The sequence below is a fragment of the Protopterus annectens genome, chromosome 6.part0, assembly GCF_019279795.1.
Source record: "Protopterus annectens isolate FY-2018-M chromosome 6.part0, PAN1.0, whole genome shotgun sequence".
In the NCBI taxonomy this organism is placed as follows: Eukaryota; Metazoa; Chordata; order Ceratodontiformes; family Protopteridae; genus Protopterus; species Protopterus annectens.
Window position 1 is genome coordinate 1932726728 of NC_056737.1, and position 18883 is coordinate 1932745610.

At 41.8% G+C, this 18883-nt stretch overlaps 1 protein-coding gene across 2 annotated transcripts in view; it reads left to right on the top strand.

The window, feature by feature from the left end:
* Positions 1-18883, top strand: part of PLCD4 (phospholipase C delta 4) — a 946362-nt gene that overhangs the window by 264939 nt on the left and 662540 nt on the right. For both annotated transcript variants that reach the window (XM_044075239.1, XM_044075240.1), the window contains one exon: positions 345-403. In XM_044075239.1, the coding sequence (XP_043931174.1) occupies positions 345-403 (59 nt within the window). The remainder of the gene's footprint in view (positions 1-344; positions 404-18883) is intronic.

Consider the following 18883-nt stretch of genomic DNA (forward strand, 5'->3'; position numbering starts at 1 on the left):
GCAAAACTGCTTTTATTTAGTTAATATTCATTAAAAACACTTCACAATCATTCACTCCTTATCACAGCATGATAGTTTTCATGGAGTAGTTTATGTTTCTGATGGATTTCATGAATGCAAAAATGTGGAATGCAGTATTTTCTTTGTTTTTGTATCTTAGTCCTATTTTTTTTAAATTTTAAATAAAATACCCGAATTAGAGAAATTATGTTTCAGGTTAACTATGCATATGAAATGAAAAACTGTAGAAAAGCAGTGTGAAACAAATCTGTTAGCTTTGGAACCCTTTTGCAGCAAAACCATGCATGGTCAATGTTTATTATTTATGTTTCTATTTTTCACAGATGCTGGAAGCCCTTGGACTGTGATGAGAGAAGCATGGCAACAACTCTCTGCACATCGCGTAAGTAATGGTCATTCAGTGTGATGTTCTATCGGATGTTTTGTTTCTTACCAGAAATGATCAATGAGAGACTCATGCTAAGCCATTTCTGATACTCATGTCAGTATTTTCTGGGGGGAGAACATGGGGTCCATCTATCCATCCATCCATCCATCCATCCATCCATCCATCCATCCATCCATCCATCCATCCATCCATCCATCTATCAATCCATCCATCCATCCATCCATCCATCCATCCATCCATCCATCCATCCATCCATCTATCAATTCATCCATCCATCCATCCGTCCGTCCATCCGTCCATTTATCCTTTAGTCAATTTGCTAAACTGCTTGTCTTGGTGAGGGTCACAGTGTTAGCAAGCTGATTAGAGTAGACCATAATTCACTCTCCCCAGCAACAGTCTCCTGACCACCCTGAAGATACCAATTGAGGCATTCCCATACCATCTGACGGATAAAAATCTCTTCAGTATGTCCTGGGTCTTTTTATAGGGCCTCATCAAAGTACTGTGCCTTGTACACCTCCCTTGGGAGACAACCAAGAGGCATTCTCACTAGGTGCCCAAATCACCTCAACTGTTCTTCTCATTCTTGAGGAGCAGTGGCTGTTCTCCAAGATCTTCCTGGAGTTCCTTGCTCCTTAATCTACCCCATAGAGTGAACCTAATAATCCTACAAAGAAACCTCATTTCTGTTCTTTGTATTTACTACCTAAAGTTCAAGACCATAGGTGAGAAAAGAGAAAAAAGAGAAAAACGATCAACTGGTAAGTTTTGAGATCCAACTTTACCCTACAGTTTGCAACAATGACTGCAGTACTGTCACAGTTATGTCCATGTACTGATCGATCTCCTGATTCCCTTTGTATTCACTCCTGAGCAATACCCCAAGATACTGAAACTCATCCACCTGAGGTAGCTGTTACCCATCTCCTGCTCTTTTTTGGGGATAACCATGAGCTCTAATTTAGAAGTGCTAATTTGCAACTCATCAGCTTCAAACTCAACAATGAACCACTACAGTGAAAACAAGAAATCACACTCACTTAAGTACAAGTGGATAACATAACAACAGAAATGCAACCCCCACTTCTCTAAATGGATTTACTCCAAACCTTGGCTGTGCCTTGGTCTACAAAAATCACAAATAGGGATAGACAAGGCACTCCCTTGGCAGAGTCATATGCCCACCTTAAACATATTTGACTTAGCACTCAGAAACTGGACACAACATCCATCTATCCTCAGCCCCTTTTCCCATTTTGCATATGGGGTCGGGGTGCCACTTCAGCAGTGACAATCATCTTGAGCCAAGATTTACACCACTGGGTGGCTAGCCCTGCTGTGGTATTTCATTTGTACCAATCACTCGCACACACACTCTCACCTATGGCCAATTTAGAGTGTCCAGTCCACCTACTGAATGTCTTTGGAATGTGGTTGGAAACAGGAGCACCTGGAGGAAACCTATATAACCTCAGGGAGGATATGCAGACTGCACAGAAGGCACCCCAGACAAGTATTGAACCACAGAACCTCTTGCTGTGAGGTGACAACACTAACTGCTGCACCACCGCGGCCACCCCACTGAACACAACATTCACTCCCAAAGTAAAGAGGCTGAAAAGTATGCAACAATGGCCCTATTATACCCTACTGCTGCAAAACTTACCAAAAATTTTTCCATGGTAGTCAGTCAGATACCTTCTCCAGCTCTGCAAAGCATGTGTAGATGGGGCTGGCAAATTCCCATGATTCCCTTAAAAAAAAAATCTGTTCAAGGGCAAAGTGGGAATTCACCGTTCCGTGACCAGAATGGAAACTGCATGTGGTTGTTATACAAATTTACTGTTAGTAAGGTGATGTGGCTACAGAGATAATGACACAGAGTTCATTGGCAGAATGCAGTATTGTGCAGCTGTGTGCTCATAATTACAGAAATACCTGTCCAATTTTGATGCAGTAAAGACGTTTATGGTGCCTTTGTTAAAAGTTCACACTGTTTGCAAAATAGTAAGGAAGATGCCATTTGTTTGTGTACAGTCATGTGTTTTTTGCGAATATGATGTTTAGACACTCATGACGATACTGTTGAGAGTATCACTTTTACTGGAGACAAGAAGGGAGGGGTAGAGACTTTGCAGAACAACCAGGTGTGGTACAGAAGCAATTTGTTTTCAAAGAATATTAAATTACACTCCATTAATTGCAAGCCATTTAGTAGAAAGCAGTCCATCCTACTATTCAAATCACACACTTAACAACATATTAAGTAACAGCTTACAGTGAAAGCACTTATTAGTACTGTCATTAGAAAACATATTTCTTCATAGTATGTATGAATGTGGTATATCCAACCTGAAAAAAGCATTTTGTAGGGTGTGGTAATTAAGGCAGTGTATCTTGGACATCAGTTCAGTTCAAAAACATTTCCTAATGAAAGCAGATTCTAAAAGAAGTCATGCAATTACTCAGCAGCTTACTGTGCAGTCCTCTTTTATATTAAAATGTAATGTGTGATGACCTAGTGGCTCAGACCATGTGTGTCTCGGCAAGTTGGGAGTTTGATATAACCTGAGAGACAACTGTTACAATAATCTTCTTTTGCTTGAGGAATGTGGTACATTCTTCCATATAGAGTTTTTGCAAGTTTTCTTATTTTGTGAAAGCCATTTCAGCAGTATTTTCTTTTGATAAACAAAAGTTGCCTAAGTCTATGTGAGGAAGTGAATTTTTGATTCCTTCATTTTCACGCATCTAACCTACACCCCTTTTTAACTTGCAGATTTTATAACTTGCCTTGTTTTTATGCTAGTGAAGTTAAGACTGCCAGCTGATAACACCTGCAAAGGATTAAAACATTTCTGGGTTTTTTTTTTTTTTTGCTGCCTGTGAGCTCCTAATACCACACACAAGCCTACATAAAGTGATCCCGCAAGAACAAAGCCCATAAGACAAGCACTTTACCTAGTACTCTTGTCATAAGGGATTGTATTGTATGACACACAGATGCCCCTCTCACCAGGCTGGTCAAAAGGTGAAGATAATGGTCAGTTGCCTATCTGGAGCTAGGATCTGCAATATCACACATGCATTCAAGTCAATGCACCACAGGTACCAATATGAGTCTGTCATAGTCCATGTGGATGTAAATGACCTTAGACACCTCACCAGCCTATATTAAAAGAGACATGCAGACAGGTTTGTGTCTTGCACACTGAGCAGCATTTTACCTTCACCAAAGATGATGCCAAAGTGCAAACAGAAAATGATTGATTTTAACAATAGGCTTAGTTTCTGTTGTCATTCTAGGGGGTCCAGTATCTATCAGCATGGGAGGACATAGTTAACAGACCACTTTGCTTTGCTAAAGATTGTTTGCACCTGGCCCCCCTGCGGTTTTGAGATTGCCTAAAACTTTTTTCACCCCTTAGAGCCTTTTTAGGCAATGTCAAAATGACAAAACTACCAACATAGCAAAAAAACTCTAGGTGACCTGAAGAAGTTCTTGTTCAATGGTAGGTGCCTAAACAAGAAACTCCACACCCTACAAGCTCTCCTCATTCTGGAGACTGTGTACATCTGTGCTTTTACTGAATCTTGGTTTAAAGTCATAGAAGGTACTCTGGCAGTACAAGGTGATAGTGCCTTCTACACATTTAGGCCAACAGCAGCACAGACAGGGGCTAAAGGTGGAGGTATCTCAATATATGTTAGCAACAAATACAACAACAGCTTGGTTAAACAGGATGATGGCCTGGAGTTTATCCTTGTCCAAGTCTCCATAGACAAGGTTCCTTATCCTGTCATGGCCAGCTATAGGTCACTCTTAATGACCCACAAAGCTAAGAACTCTTACCTAAACATACTAGAGCCATTCACCATCCAACCAAATACTCTATTCATAGGAGACTTTAACTACCCCTCTAAAGACTGGGAAATGCATACTTCTTCTAACTCGCAGGCACAATGTTTCCTGGACTTTATCAACACAAACACCCTGTACCACATAGTGCTCACTCTAACAAGAGGATCAAACATATTGGACCCAGTACTCACTAACATGGGAGAAAATTTCACCCTCCCCTGTGTCACGTCCTCATTGGTGAGGTTGGCAAACAAAGCTGTTTCTTTTCAAATGAAAATTAACCTGGAAACCAGAACTAAACCTGTAACATTGAAGAACCATTCTAAAGCAAACTTCATTCAGTTAAGCAATAGTTTGTCAAAATTCACTGACCGGGTTGACATAGCGACTCTACTGCCTGATAAATTTAGCTCTAACTTCACCCCTCCACTCCCCCATTACCCCCTGTGAAATTCCCTTCTAGCATATCCCCCCTGCTATCAACAGGGAGCAGGTCTTAACAGCACTAACTAAGGTCAAAAACACTGCTTCAGTGGGCCCCAACAATACCCCAGGTAGCCTCCTAAATAGCCTAAAACATATTCTAGCAGGATCACTTGAGGGACTGTTCAACTGCAGCCTAAAACAGTTTGCATGCCAAGTGAATGGAGGACTACAACAGTTATCCCTCTTTGTAAGAGTTGACCATCAACTGACCCTGGGAACTACAGACCTATCAGTCTAACAATGCTACTGTGCAAAACCATGAAATGAATTATCATGGAAATGATCAACAAGGACATTGGCAATCTACAGACATGGGACCTGTCCCAGCTTGGCTTTGTTAAGGAGAAGGTCTTGCTACTAAACCTGGTAGATTTCTTTGAGAGGGTCACCAAGGCTAATGATGTAGAGAAAATGGTGCATACTTCCTACCATGATCTGACCAAGGTATTTGACACAATACCTCTGAGATGTCCCCTCTCTGGGCCAGTAATCAAGGAGCCTGAATCCTTACCACTGACACTGGAGAGGGACGTTCACTTGGAGAAAAAATGGATACACACAGTATTTGGAGATGAAGCTCTCTGCATCAAGCACAATTTCCTTTAAGAGCACACAGGGAACACACTTAATATGTGGGGTGGTTTCTCTCTCTTTCTCTCCAAGCCCCCAATAAGACTCCCCACTGGCACAGCTGTAGAGTTGAGTCATCAACCGAGTGTCCAAGTCAAGTCCTGTAGCACCCTCTCTGTGAAACCAGTGTTTTGTGTCCCTGCTCCAAGCAGCTGACACACACACTCTTTGAGAATTGATTTTCACACACACACACACACACACACACACACACACACACACACACACACACACACACACACACACACACACACACACACACACACACACCTGGGAGAGGCTAGCACAGATTTAATAGCTATGCCTCCATCTGCACAGACTATAAGGTAGTTACTCTGCCACCAGACACTCCAAAGCCAGCTACTCTAAGGCTCTTACAAGAGTACTCAACTGTACTGAGTGAAATTTATATTAATACAAAAGATAGTGTTTGACCAATGCATTAAGGCTTTCAGGAGTGGCCACAGAGTCACCAAATAGATATAAGTATTCTCAAATGTTAAAATATTCTCTAAAGGGCCAACCACAATGAACAGTTTAAATATATTTAATAATAAATAATAAAAGAACATGAAAATGTGGAATATCTATTTACAATAAACACTAGCATTTCAACTACATGAAATATTAAAATAACACAGATGAATAGATTCATACAGATACAGAAAAAACAGTACTTAACTAATCTCACTATATTTTCCTGAATGAGCTAAAGAATTACTACTCCCTGGTCACTTACTAGAGCAAGGCAAGATGAAGTAGGTGAGGGGTCCTTCTTTGTCAGGGTTCATAAGCAGACTGCAATGAGACTTCCATCTCATCTAGTATTAACACATAATTTCAGTCTGGATTACAGAATAACATCATATACATCTGGTCATCTGACTACTGGTTCCCATACTACCCTCATTACCAGAAAATGATCCAGAATCTCGCACATATGTGTTACCATAACACAGACAAGGCTTTGCTAAGATGTGTTATGGCATATGGAAGCCATAAAACCATTTCAACATTTTTACTCTTCCAGTGTAGCAATTAGTTCACTGCTATGGACAATACAACAAGGATTCCTAGCCCTTGCTTTCACAGATATTTCATACCTGGCTGCAATCAGAACTGTAAGATACAATTTTTATGCCCTACCAGGTAATTTAATTTCAAACTATTTTTCAAAGTTAGCTTGACTGAGATTAACCTTTTCTCTTCCAGTATCCTCTGTTGCAATATTATTTTTAACACCAACTGTACAGTCTGACATACAGGAGCATTTTTGTTTCTGTCCAGAAGGACCCGCTGTTGGTACATTTTTAACACAAGCAACTTTACAAATACATTTTCAACACAGCACCTATACAAATCAGTTTGATATAGAAATGACATATAATTCTTTACAAAATTCCAGCTAAGTATGCTGGCATATGTTGCACATCCACTGCCTTATTTCTCCTGGCATAGCTGGCTATACCTCACATCGTCACAACCCCACTCAGGTGCTATTGACAAACTTTTAGAACTAGGAATAAATCCCTACATAACTCACAGGATTGCTGGCTGGCTGGCTTACAGATAGGATCCAAGAGGTCAGGATTGGTGGACACCTCCACCAGGCAATTGGTCAGCAGTGGAGTATCCCAGGGCTCAGGCTGAGCCCTCTGCTGTTTGGCATCTACTTCTCAGAAGTAGAGGCTAATGCCAAAAGGCCTCTGGCTTACCAAGTTTGCCGATGACTATAAACTGGGAGCTGTCATAGATTCCAACCATGATACTGGCATCCTACAAGATGGTTTAGCACAAACAAATAAATAACTGGTGCCAAAGCCACAGATTAAAACTCAACACAAAGAAATGCATTATAGTGCCCTTTGGGAAATTATCCACCCAGGCTAATTACTCTATCGATAAAACACACTTAAGAGTTGACCTGGTAGTTAGTGCTCTGGAAACATATGTAGACAGTAATCTGGCCTTCGACCAACACATAGGTAAGATGTCAAAACATCTTTCTATGTTAACCAACTCATAAGCAAGGGTATAGTATCTAGGTCCAAGGAAGTTATAGTACACCCCACTCAGCCCTTGTCAGACCCATCATTGAGCATGGCATGTATCTAACCAGGCACTTGAAACAGTTGCAACACTGTCAAAGATTGCTCACTAGGAGAATCCAGGGTATGAATACCCTGTCCTACACAGATCTCATTAAGGCCCTATCTCTGTATTCAGTCTCCTAGAGGTTTTTGAGAGATGATCTATGCCTGGCACATGGCATATAAGGCATTCCCAGATCCAGCTCTGATGGATCAATTGCACATCTGTAAAGTAAACAGCACCAGAAACACTAGATCCAAGGAACTGAACTTTGCCTGCTATGTAAACAGAACATGCTGGAGAGACTGATATGTGTGTCAAAGGATCCTTGCATTATGGAATAAGCTCCCCATCCATGTGAAGCAGAGTTCATCCTTGACCCTATTCAAAAAAAAACTTTGATCACTGGATGGGAAATCACAGATTCACCCCTGGTCTGGGGCCCATGTCTCTGATGATCAGAGGTTGACAGTAAATAAACGAATCCCCAACTAACATACCTCCCACAAAACCCTTGCTACTTCCTTACTAACATACCCCACCATATAGTTGTTCATGGTACTTAGGAACAAAACTGTATTGGGTTGCACAGCTAGGTTTATAAAGACCCTGGTGTTCATTAGCCTAGTATAAACCTATGACCGTATAATAGATGGAATCCAACCAGTGTTAAGGCATATTTCTGCCCAAAATAACTGGGTTCCTCCACTGTTTCATTATTATATAACACTAGAACCTACTTTTCATGTATTTTCCAGTTAGCTTTACAATAAAAACTTGCACTGTTAATCATTTATTTATTTTATTTATTTATTTATTTATATTTGTTGACCGGGAGTATCCGACTGGACGTAGGTCCATTTTCAGCAGAGGCCCGGGGAGAAAAGCTCCACACATGACATGTTTGGCCAAAACATGGCTGTACATTTATGCTGACAAGAATGCAGCTCTCCAAAAATTTGTACTCACACTCTAACAAAGACAAAGCATTGATTATGAAGGCCACAGGAAGTGCAATTTAGTGCAATTTTCCTTACACATCATAAGCTAAGGTTTTGCATGTTAATTTATTATACATTTAAGACCTTGTCTTGTGAGTGTTTTGTGAAACTCTTGTTTGTAAGAGTTCTTTTTTTCCTTTAATCAGTATCTGTTAAGTCTATTAAAAGATAATAACTCTGAAATAGCTTCATTGTCTGTGAGTCAGGAATAGAAACTGATTATATTGTTGTTATTGGTTTGCATTGAATAAACTTTCTTAGGTGTGTTTCATCTTTGTAACTTATTCTGATGGTTTTCTGGAGTCATAATCATTGATCATAAAAAAGAGTACAGCACTACATTGCAGTGAAATTTTGGCAGTTTCCAAGGACAGTTGTTGTTTGTATTTTCGGCTTTTCCCAGTTAGGGGTCGCCACAGCAGAACTACTAAGTGTATATGCTATGATAAAGTGTCTCTTGAATGTTCAGTTAGCATATTCATTTCCTAAACCAAATCCTATTTAGAAACTAAGCACATCAATATTCCATATAATTGCTTATGTTCTAAAATGGATTCATTTCTGCTAATGCATAGAGTAAATACTGTATAGATTAAAAGAAAACAGAGGTGTTCGGATTGGAGGTATTAGTGGCGATATGGTAGTGTTTACATATCATTTGAAAACATTAGCAGCCACAATTCATAAAATAAATTGACATTCTTTGCATTTCTTTCAAATCTTGAACAAATATGACAGTGCACTTTATGCATTAATGTAGACTTAGTCTAAAATTGCCATGTGAGTCTCTCTAGGGTCGTTCGTCTGGATCATTGTGCACCACATCAGCAAGAGGGAATTAGAGACTTTCAGCAACAGCTATCACATGTTTGAAGATTGAGAGACTCTCTTGTAGGTTTTTTTTCTCAAAGGTGTTAAGTTTGATCTCAGCATCTTGCTGTGAATGCAAAGGCATATTACCATCTACAGTGATCGAAAATGAAGTGGGTCTCAGTTTTGTTCATAGCTTAGAACTCCATTAACTGCCTTTGCAGGCTATTTTAAGCCTCACCAATTATCTCATTTGGTACTTAAAAATAACATATCCTGTTTTAGTTTAGATTCACCTAATCCTTTCCAAGTTCTATATTTATATATTAGTCTAGTAATAATTACTAGATCAAAACATTTGTATTTGGAGGGGACCTGTGTGTTGAGATAAAACATTTAAGTGCTGCCTCTGTCCATTAGTAGTATGTGGCAGCCCTGGGGTAAATTTCCTACTTCCTATCCACTGTTACACTTGAATGTGGCCAGGGATGAGCTTTATTTTACGTAGATGGGTAGTCTGTTCCAGAGTTATGGAATCCCTGTAGTATATATCTATTTTCCCCAATCCATTCTGTTAATGTTAGAGAAGAGATTTAGGCTCCTGGTTTGAATATTTATGATACTGCTTCACTTGCAGATGTGAAATTTAGTTTAGATCAAGGACAGTATTCTTTAATTAGTTAGGAAATTATAACTAATCAGCAAGATCAGTTAAGAGTTTTTCTGAATGTTGGATCTCTATTCTACAGTATTGATTTAATTTTCCTGGTTATTGAGTTTTGTTTGTTTATGGGAAATTACTATTTTATTTTTTTTAATTATTCTGCTCGGTTTTAAATATTTTTTATTAACTTACATTGTGGCTAGACAATCAGTGTTTTTATAGGTTCATAGGTTCATAGGTTCATACTAGGCTATCTGCCCTAGGGCATTTATAAGCCTAGCCAGAATGTGTTTGGCTTTCACCACCCATTTTAAATTTATTTTGCTATGCCCTTTTTCGAGGTTAGTATATTGTGCCTCTGTCTAACAGTGACACAGAAGTGATACCAGGGGTAAACCTACGATCTCCCATCCACTCATCAAGATTCCTCTTGAAGAGAGCCAATGAGGGACTCTGCCTAACCTGGACTTGGATTTTATTCCAGAGTGAAGGGAGCCTCTGGGTTATGAATTGGTCCCTCCAGCATGTCCTATTTATTTCAGTGCTGAGGTTCAAGTCTCTCGAGTGCGTAGCTCGATGGGATTTGGATTTTCTGAGGTGCAGCATGTCCATTAATTCCGGGTTGGACATGGCTTTATACGTCAGGCACAGATCGCCTCTGAACAGGCGGTATGCCACTCAGTAGAGCTGGAGTTTCTTTAACCGCGCAGCATATGGCATCTGTTTGAGCGTTTGATCCTCTTGGTGAGGTACTTTTGGGGTCTTTCCAGTTGCTGCAGGTGTCTGGTAAGGTACATCCTAAAAGGGGCATTGTACTCAATTATGGGCCTGATGAGGGATGAGTAAAGAGGCACGATGACCTCCCCTGATCTAGATGTGAATCCCTTCATGATTAGGTGGGCTATATAAAATGTTTTTCTAACCACTTTGGCCACGTGGTTGTCAAATGAGAGATTGCTATCAACTTGGGTCCCCAGGTCCCTAATTACTTCTTCTGTACTTAATAGATTACCACCTATGTGGTAATTTGTGGGCACTTTGTTTTTGCCAAAGGGGATGACTATACACTTTTTGGCATTTAGCTTGAGCCCATGGCTCTGGCACCAGTTGTCTGTTTCTATGAGGCCCTTTTGGAGGATGCTTGTGTTGGCTGGAGAGTCGGTTATGGAGCCCAGTTTGCAGTCATCTGTGAACTTGGTCAGCCACAGTCCTTCCATGTTGGCCTGTACCTCCGAGAAATATATACCGAACAAGAGAGGTCCCAGGAGTGAGCCTTGTGGGACACCACTTGTAACTGGTTTGGAGTCTGACATGGCTCCAGCAATTCTAACCATGTGGGTTCTGTCCTTGAGCCAGTTTGCAATCCATCTAGTGACATAGGGGTTTATATTTAAGCTGGTGAGCTTATCTATAATGCCCGAGTGGGGTATTGTATCGAAGGCTTTTGCGAGGTCCAGGTAGGCTGTGTGGACCACCTTCCCCTCATCAATGGCCTTGGTGACTGTTTCAAAGAAATCAACCTGGTTTAAGAGGCAGGATCTGCCCTTAACAAAGCTGAACTGGGTAGGATCCAGTGTCTGTAGGTCCCCAATATCTTTATTTATGAGGTCCATGATGATCCTTTCCATAGCTTTGCAGACCAAGCTAGTCAGGCTTATGGGGCGATAGTTTCCAGGATCCATTGAGGCACCATCTTTATGGAGAGGGACCACTGTTGCTGTACGCCACTCTTTGGGCACATATCCTGTAGTAAGGCTGAGATTGAACAGTAGTTTTATGTTTGGGTTTAGCTCTTCTTGGAGTTCATGTAGGATGCAGCCCGGGACACCGTCTGGTCCCATTGATGCTGTGTTTTTTGCTTTGGAGAGGGCGGCTCTTACCTGAGCATCTGAGATGTCAGGGGGGGCAGCACTCTGCTGGGATAGATATTTGCCCTTTTGGTGAGGGGGGGGAGTTTGTGCTGAACCTGTCAGCTAGGATGTTGGCAATGTCTGTGGGTTCAGTGTATTTTTTGTCATTTTGGACTAATTCTGAGCATATTTGGGAATTACCACCCAGATTCCTAACATAACTAAAGAAAGCCTTGTGATTATCCTTAGTGTCCTGTGCAATTTTTCTCTCAAAGCTGGCCTTAGACAATTTTATGAGTGCCCATAGATTTTTGCTAATACTGATCAGTGATGCCTTCCCTTTTTGGGATTTTGCTCTATCATTTAGTAGCTTCCTCCTTCTATTGTATAGTTTGTTTATGGCTGGGGTCCACCAGACAGGACGTCTGCCTTTGGAGGATTGGGTCTTGGTTTTATTTGGGATCGCATGATCCATGCATTCCTGAAGGTGTTCATGGAATGCGTTTATAAAGGATTCTGCGGTCTGGGCCGTATTTTCGACAGGCCCAGGGGCTTTGAAGGATTCCACCTTGGTTTTGAGGAGTGTGAAATTTGCTTTAGAGAAGTTTTTCACTGTGGTTTTCTGGGCAGGGGGTGGGGTCGGGATGTGAATATCCAGTGAGATTAGTTTATGGTCTGATCTTACCATTGAGGGATACACTTCTGGTCTGGAGCATAGAGTCCCCATGTTGGTGATGATCAGGTCCAGTATGTTTTCCCCTCTTGTGGGAGTGGTAACAAGTTGTTCCATAGCATTTGAGTTTATAAATTCTAGGAACCTTTGGGCTAGGGTGTTGGAGCTAGAGTAATGCTCCCAGTCTATGTTTGGGTAGTTGAAGTCGCCCAATATAATGGTGTTTGGAGAGACCTTCATATTTTTCAGTGTTTTCAGGAAGGCCGAGTGGGGTTCCTGGGTTTGGGAGGGTGGTCTGTAGCAGGCTATAAACTGGAAGGCAGTTTTACCCACTGTTAGTTGCACATGGATAGTCTCTGATGCTTCGTGCTTTGCCACCAACCTGGAGGTGTGGGTATCTTTGATGAATATCGATACTCCCCCTCCTTTTGTGGTTCGGTCCAAGTTTTGCGGCCGAAAAGCATGGTATGAGGTATAACCTGGTAGTGCTGGGGTGCTCTTGGGAGCCCTGAACCAGGTTTCTGTTACTGCACAGATATCGATGTTCTCCATGCTAAGGAGAGTTTCAAGTGCGTTCATCTTGAGGTTTAGACTTCTGGCGTTGAGAGTGAATATACCTGCTTTGATAATTCCCAGGGCCACTCCGAAAGCCTGGCTGCTTAGGTCATTTGCTACTATTTGTTTTAATATTTAATTTTCATAATTGGACACCCCTTTAGAAGGGCATGAAGACACTCTGATTGGTGGCAGCATTACCATATTATTTTGGGGAAGAGACACAGCTGGAAACCTGTGTCAGGCTTTCCCAGAAGTGTTTGAATGTGTGAGATTTAATTTATTTATGTGTGAATATATCAGAGGTCCTAAATTGGAACACATTGCTCTGAAGTGTGTAATAAGGAGCTACATTAGGGGTGGACAGACGTTTATAGTCTAGTCCCAGGCTATAGAGTATGTTCCTGTTGTGATTTAGAGGAAAATTGTGAAATATTACTCCTGTTTAAGTGACAGTCACAAATTGGAGTCAGTAGTGAGGTGTAAAGCTCCTTAGTTACTGATCCAGGATAGTAAGGGACATCACATTCATTGTTGGCAGTCCAGTGGGATATTAACTGGATGTCACATTAATTGGTGGCAGTCTGGTGGGATATTAACCTGATGTTATATTAATTGGTACCAGCGGTGAGGGATTTTTAATTGGAGTTCAGTAGCCAGTGGGTAGTTGTCATTAAGTTGTGCACTCTCAACAGCCACAAAGTAAACATACAGAATCTCAGTTCACCACAGATTTATTTATTTGCTGTTATTTAGTCAGGGAAAGCAGGCCAGGATGTTAGCATGAGACTATAGTAAGCTGGCAAAGAACCAGTTGACCAAGGAGTGTGAAGCCAAAGGAGTGGTGCATGCCATCCTGACTAAGGAAGCAATAATTTCAGCCTTAGTTGCAGCTTTAGCTCAGACCAGCTCTTTAAAGGATATCCAGTTTGGTAATGGGGATGTGTACCCTAATGAGACAGGGCAGTCCACATTTTCATTAGAGGACCTGAGAATCCATCTAGAGTTAAGGAGACTAGAACTGGAGGCCAAGGAGAGAATAAGAGGCCTGGAGGCTGAATGGAAACAGTGTAAATATGAAATGGAGGCCAAAGGACTGGTGGCTGAGGAGAAGCAGCATCAATATGAACTGAAGGCCAAAAGTCTTGAACTGGAATCAGCAGAGAGACTGCACCTGGAAGCCCAACGACTGGAGGTTAAACATTTAGAAGCCGAGGAAAATGAGAGACAGCACTGGCATAAAGTGGAGTTTCTTACCCTTTGAGACAGTCATGGAGGTAATGGGGAAGGGAATAACTGGACCCCAGAAGCTGTAAAGGTCAGTAAGATTTTTCCTCAATATAGGGATGGTGGTAACTTTGATAGTTTTATTGGCATATTTGAGAGGGTGTGTAGACAGTGTGATGTTGAGCATGAGCTCTGGATACAGCTCCTGACTCCCTTACTCCATGCTGAAGCTGTTCAGGCCATGTGAAAATTGTCTGATGTAAATTGTTCTAATTATGTTAAAGTTAAGAACCATCTTCTAAATTGTTTTAAACTAACATTTGAAGCTTATAGAAGAAAGTTTTGTGAACACAGACGCAAGGCAGAGGAAAGTGTACATGATTATATTGCTGATTTAAGTAATTACCTTCACATATGGGTGAGTGGGTGTCAGATCAGCAGTTTTGAGGGACTGGCTGACCTTTTGGTGAGGGAAAAAGCCCTCAGTACATTGCCTGATGACATGAGAATCTGGTTAGCAGAGTGAGAGTGTAACTCTGCAGAGGAGTTGGGGATTAAAGAGGATCTCTACTTAGCAAGCAAAGCACCAGTGCATGAGAAAGGGATACCCAACGCTGCAGATGGATATAAGGGAACCCATGGGGGGCAGTCTAAACCACTCCAACAGAGCACACCAGTAACAGGAGAAACTACTAGTCCAAGTACACGGTTAGGGATTAAATGTTTCAAGTGTAACCAGAGGGGTCACATAGCAGTCAAATGTCCATTGAGGCAAGATGAGAAACAAAAGGTGAGGTAGCCAGCAAGTGGTGATGACAAACTGCCAGTGGTAAGTTGTTTGGAAATAACAGGGTGCCACTCTGTCATCAAAATTTATATCCTATCTTAGTAGATGGCAAACATGTTACTGCTAAGAGGGACACAGCTTCTGATATAACCATTGTGAGGCCTGCAGTGGTTAGAGAAGAGCAGTACTTGCTTGGACAGTCCACTCTAGTCAGAGCTTTGGGAGGGACCCCATTCCAAATATCTTTAGCTAGGGTTCATCTTGACTGGGCGGTTGTTGGAGGAAGCAAGCAGGTAGGTGTGTTTGAGGATATTCCTGCAGATGTCCTGATAAGGAATGACTTTGATGATGAAGTACCTTGTGTACATACAGTGACATGCAGTCAAGCTTGGAGACAGGCATGTAGGTCCAGTAGTCTGGGGGAGACCCAGACAGATCTCATACCTGAAGCTGGGACTGGTGTGGTGGCTGTTTCAGAGAAGGAGCTATCCTGTAGCAGTAAGTCTGAAAGTGAACCACAGCTGCTTGTAGGTACTGATATTCCCTTGGATATGATGACTACAAGGATGGAGGAGAGTGATAGAACTCAGTTTGACAGCGAGGCACAACTGTCAGAAGCTATTAAGCTTCCTGTGGAAAGGGAGCTTTTGTCTCAGAATATTCCTGCAGATATCCTGATAAGGAATGACTGTGATAATGCAGTGCCTTGTGTGCATGCAGTGACACCTAGTCAGGCTTGGAGACAGGCATTTAGGTCCAGTAGCCTGGGGAGACTGAGACAAATCTCATACCTGAAGCTAGGACTGGTGTGGTGGCTGTTTCAGAGAAGGAGCTATCCTTTAGCAGTAAGTCTGAAAGTGAGCCACAGCTGCTGAGGTACTGATGTTCCCTTGGGACATGGGGACTGTGAGGATGGAGGTGGAGTTATAGTACCCAGACTGACAGTGAGGTACAGCTGCTGGAAGTTGCTAGGCTTCCTGCAGAAGGGGAGCTTGGGAGGGTCACAAATGTAGAGTCGAGACAGGCTCAACTTATGGACCCTACCTTACAAAGCTTGTGGGAGATGGTTAAGGAGGCACCTGAAGCTCAAGGAAGAGGGGAATCTGTATACAGGAACAAAGTGGACTCCTGGAGGTGGGCTAGAAGGCAAAGTAGTATGGGAGTTTATTTATTTTAATTATTTTACATTTGTTAACCGGGCTAATCTACCTGGATATATTTCCATTTTCAGTAGAGGCCCGGACTACAAGGATGGAGGTGGAGTGATAGTACCCAGACTGACAGTGAGGTACAGCTGCTGGATGAGCCTACCATCTGCCACTTTTTGCTATAGTCCCTAATATTCCTTGTGCAGGTGATACTGAGGTAGAGAAGGAAGGTTTGCTGTATAGAAAATGGACTCCTAAGGGAGGGCTGGAAGCAGTTGGTAGAGCCTAGAGCCTACCATCTGCCACTTCTAGCTATAGTCCCTAATATTCCTTGTGCAGGTGATACTGAGGTAGAGAAGGAAGGTTTGTTGTATAGAAAGTGGACTCCTAAGGGAGGGCTGGAAGGTGAGGTAGTACAGCAGTTGGTAGAGCCTAGAGCCTACCATCTGCCACTTTTAGATATACTACCTAATATTCCTTTTGCAGGAAATATTGATTTAGAAAAGGTAGCAAATGCTTTTCTAGAAACTTTCAGCAGGGTAGGTTTTCCAAGGGAGATCCTGACTGATCAAGGTGCCAACTTTATGTCAGACCTGCTGACTTGTTTGTGGAAGTGTTGTGGGGTGAAACATGTAAAGATCACCCCCTCCTATCCCAAGACTAATGGTCTTGTGGAGAGAGTAAACTCTACATTATAGATGCATGGAATCAGGAATACCTGACAGGACAAAAACATCCTCTGCAAGGAAGAGTAAACCTGTCTGGTGGACATCTGCAATAAACGAACTATATAACAAAAGGAAAAAAATTGATGTCCAGGACCAAGAAGGAGCAGGTGCCCAATTGGAAGCAATCTCTCCTTAGCCTGAATAAACAAATAAGAGCACTAGTGAAGTCCTCTAAAGCCAACCTCAAGTCCAAATTGGCCACTTCTACTAGAAACAGTCATAAGGCCTTCTTCACATTATGTCCTCAATCTTAAAGGAAGCCCCCAGATCTGTTCAGAACTGGTTGTCAAGGACAACACATACACAAATGCTGTAGGTATAGCCAATCTACTGGCTGACAGATTCAGCAAAAACTTCTCCCCTCTGCTCCCCCATCAGTAAATCAGGACATCCCCAGTACCTGCCCCCCACCCCTTATGTCTAGGGAACAGGTCATCTCTGCCCTCTCACAGGCAAAAAATATAGCCTCCATGGGAACCGATTATATCCCAGGCTGCATCTTACATGAACTCAGGCATGAATTTGCAGCACCATTAGGCACCCTATTCAACCAAAGCCTGAGTACCGGCTTTGTCCCAGCTGAATGGAGGACAGCCACTGTCATCCCTTTACACAAAGGTGGAGTGTCCACCGATCCAGGAAATTATATACTCATCAGCCTTACTAGCCTGATCTGCAAGGCCATGGAATGGATTATGGGAGGCCATGTCTGTTAAATCTGGTCGACTTCTTTCAGACAGTCACCAAAGCAATGGATCAGGGGAAGACAGTGCACACCGCCTACCTTGACCTGGCCAAAGCCTTCGACACTATTCCCTACTCGGGCATACTAGATAAACTCTCTCAGCTAGGCATCAATCCATATGTTACCAGATGGGTAGCAAACTGGCTCACTGATAGAACCCACCTAATCAAAATAGGGGAAGCCACATCAAACATTAGACCTGTAACGAGCATCATATCCCAGGGATTGGTCTTGAGGCCTATGTTATTCGGGATATACTGGGCTATGGCTGACCAAGTTTGCAGATAACTGCAAGCTGGGTGCAGTTATCAATCCCCCAAGGATTGTAGATGCCCTCCAAGAGGGTCTCACTCAAACAAATGACTGGTGCCAGAAACATGGCCTCAAGTCGAATGCCAAAAATGCATAATCATACCCTTTGGGGAGAGTGATGTCCCAACATATTATCACTGCTATATAAATAATTATATATGCCCAGGTAGTGGGAGAAAAGGCTCCATTTTGGGTCTGTATAGCAAGCTTGTTATGACGACTTAGATAAGCATTATAGATGACATGTGAGTGTAAATATCTGTATATGTGTGTGCCTGGGAATATTGTACATGAGTTTGCATGCACCTGTGTATATACAGAACAGAAGTAAGGAACAATACTTGTGCAACTGTACCTTTTTTCACAAATAGGAAGCTAGTAATGTGCATCATGGGGTTTAACATCTCTGAACAAATTGCTATTAAATTATTTATACTTCTGAAAATTATATTTCAGTAAATCAGACTGAAAAAATGAGGGGAATAAATGAATGCAGCACTGAAGGAATAAAAGAACAGGCAGCAGCAAATCACCAAATCATGACACAAATACCTAGAAATATAAAAGACTAGAAATAGCAAATACAATATTTTTTGCAGGTCAGCCTCCACACCCGTTAATATGTTTTAATTCCAAGGTTGCACAACCACAGAGAAAGGAGAAATCTTTGTTTTTAATGCAAAGTAAATAGTACTAAAGTTATATGACAAAGGAATTAGAATATCTAATAATGGAGTGGGGTAGGAGTATGTTCTTGTCTCATAGCAGTACCATAATTGGGTCAGTGCTGCATTCTGCATTTTCTGTTTAATCTGCTCCAGTGGAATTGTTAGAAATGCAACTCTAAAAGTCATATTATGTTAAGCATGGACTATACAAAAGCTTAGGGGTTCATGTTTCTG